This window comes from Gossypium hirsutum, chromosome A07 (assembly GCF_007990345.1).
Source record: "Gossypium hirsutum isolate 1008001.06 chromosome A07, Gossypium_hirsutum_v2.1, whole genome shotgun sequence".
Classification (NCBI taxonomy): Eukaryota; Viridiplantae; Streptophyta; class Magnoliopsida; order Malvales; family Malvaceae; genus Gossypium; species Gossypium hirsutum.
The window spans coordinates 92,094,141-92,095,724 of NC_053430.1; the positions used below are offsets into that span (position 1 = coordinate 92,094,141).

Sequence of the window (1,584 nt, forward strand, 5' to 3'; positions counted from 1 at the left end):
GAACAATTTCATTACAATTGTATTTCTTTTACCTAAAAAATTTGCAATCCATGAAGTTTTCTTTTTTAATATTTCAACCACATTCGTTTTACATTACTAAGAATTGTACATAATAATCATACCTTATATTCGTAATTAAACACAAGGCCAAAAAGATAATAAAAAAATAAAATAAAAAAAGGAAAAAGGGGAAAAGACAAATTAACATACATAATTATATATTTAAAGAAACACACTCATATAAACACATACTAGTACTGCGTCAAATTAAGCATTGAGTTAATTCATCCTACCCCTCCTCCCATTCTGCATCTTTCTTCCAAAATACTTGACAAACAACTTATATTTCATCGGGTTGAAGAGGTAACCGAGAACTAGTCCATTCACTACCCCACTTCCATATCCGAACATGATTGCTTTCCACCCAAATTGAAGCCATGAATCTTCACCATCATCTTTCTTTGACAATGACGGCGGCGGTGGTGATAAGCCTTCGGGATAGCATTTCTTTGACAATGGATTTCCACATAATCCTAGGTTGCCCTCAAATGTGTTGTTTCCGAACGTACCAAATTGTTTGCCATGCGATATGGGTCCGGTCAGCTGATTATGAGAGACATTAAAAAATCCAAAGAAAGTGAGTTGCACCAGCTCTTCAGGGATCTCCCCGGAGAGCTTGTTTCGAGAAAGGTCCAAAGCTTGGAGGCTTGAGAGATTTGGCAATGATGATGGAATTGGACTTGAAAGAAAATTGTTGGAAAGGTTGAGGAACTGAAGTGCCTTTAGAATTTGAATGTCTTCTGGAATGCAGCCATCAAATTTATTGCTTGACAGATCAATGGCTACCAAGAAATCTTGAATCCTCTCGTATGTTGTTTCTACGCCTGCCTTTGTCATTGTCATTGAGTAGGAAAAGTCACGAACCCAACTTTTTTCTGCCGCTTCAAAACTAATGTCTACCTCCAAGTACCTTAACTTGCCAATATCAACAACTTTCATGGCCTTCCATCTTTGGTGGTAGAAATGGGCCGGGCCATCCTAAAATTGAACTTTTACATTTTATTTAATTTAACCCTTAAAATCAAAACAAGTATAACTTTCACAATTGAGCTTTATTTTTCATTTAAATTTCAATTATGTCCTTCTAAGACCCTTAAAAATTTAAATTTATAGAAATTTAATGTTACTTTTGATATATTCACAATTTAGTCTATGTAAAATTAATAAAATTTACTTTATCAAATTATCATTAAACATTTCATAGCTTCCAAATCTACCATTTTCTATCAAAAACATCTAGACTTCATCAATGGCAAGTTTTAAAATCTTTAATAGTTTTGAAAACGGAAATACAGGTTAACTAGACCTAGTTGCAACGATCTCAAAAACATAAAAATTATGAAAAACCTACATGGTTTAGCTTACCATGCGAAGATCCAAAAGTCTAAGAATGTTTGAAGCTTCTCCTTCGCTTATCCATGGTGGTTTTTCGGTGGAAAAAGACGAAATGAAAAGATTATACATTTGTTTTATGTTTTATTACTTTCTTGATTAATATTTTAACATAAATAAAAATTAACATGT

General features: G+C 33.1%; 1 protein-coding gene across 1 annotated transcript; it reads right to left on the reverse strand.

Annotated features, from left to right (window-relative positions):
* Positions 1 to 279: 279 nt before the first annotated feature.
* On the reverse strand, positions 280 to 999 carry LOC107956327 (putative receptor like protein 25). Its single transcript, XM_016892027.1, has one exon. The coding sequence runs from the start codon at positions 997 to 999 to the stop codon at positions 280 to 282; it is 720 nt and encodes a 239-aa protein (XP_016747516.1).
* Between the last annotated feature and the right edge of the window lie 585 nt (positions 1,000 to 1,584).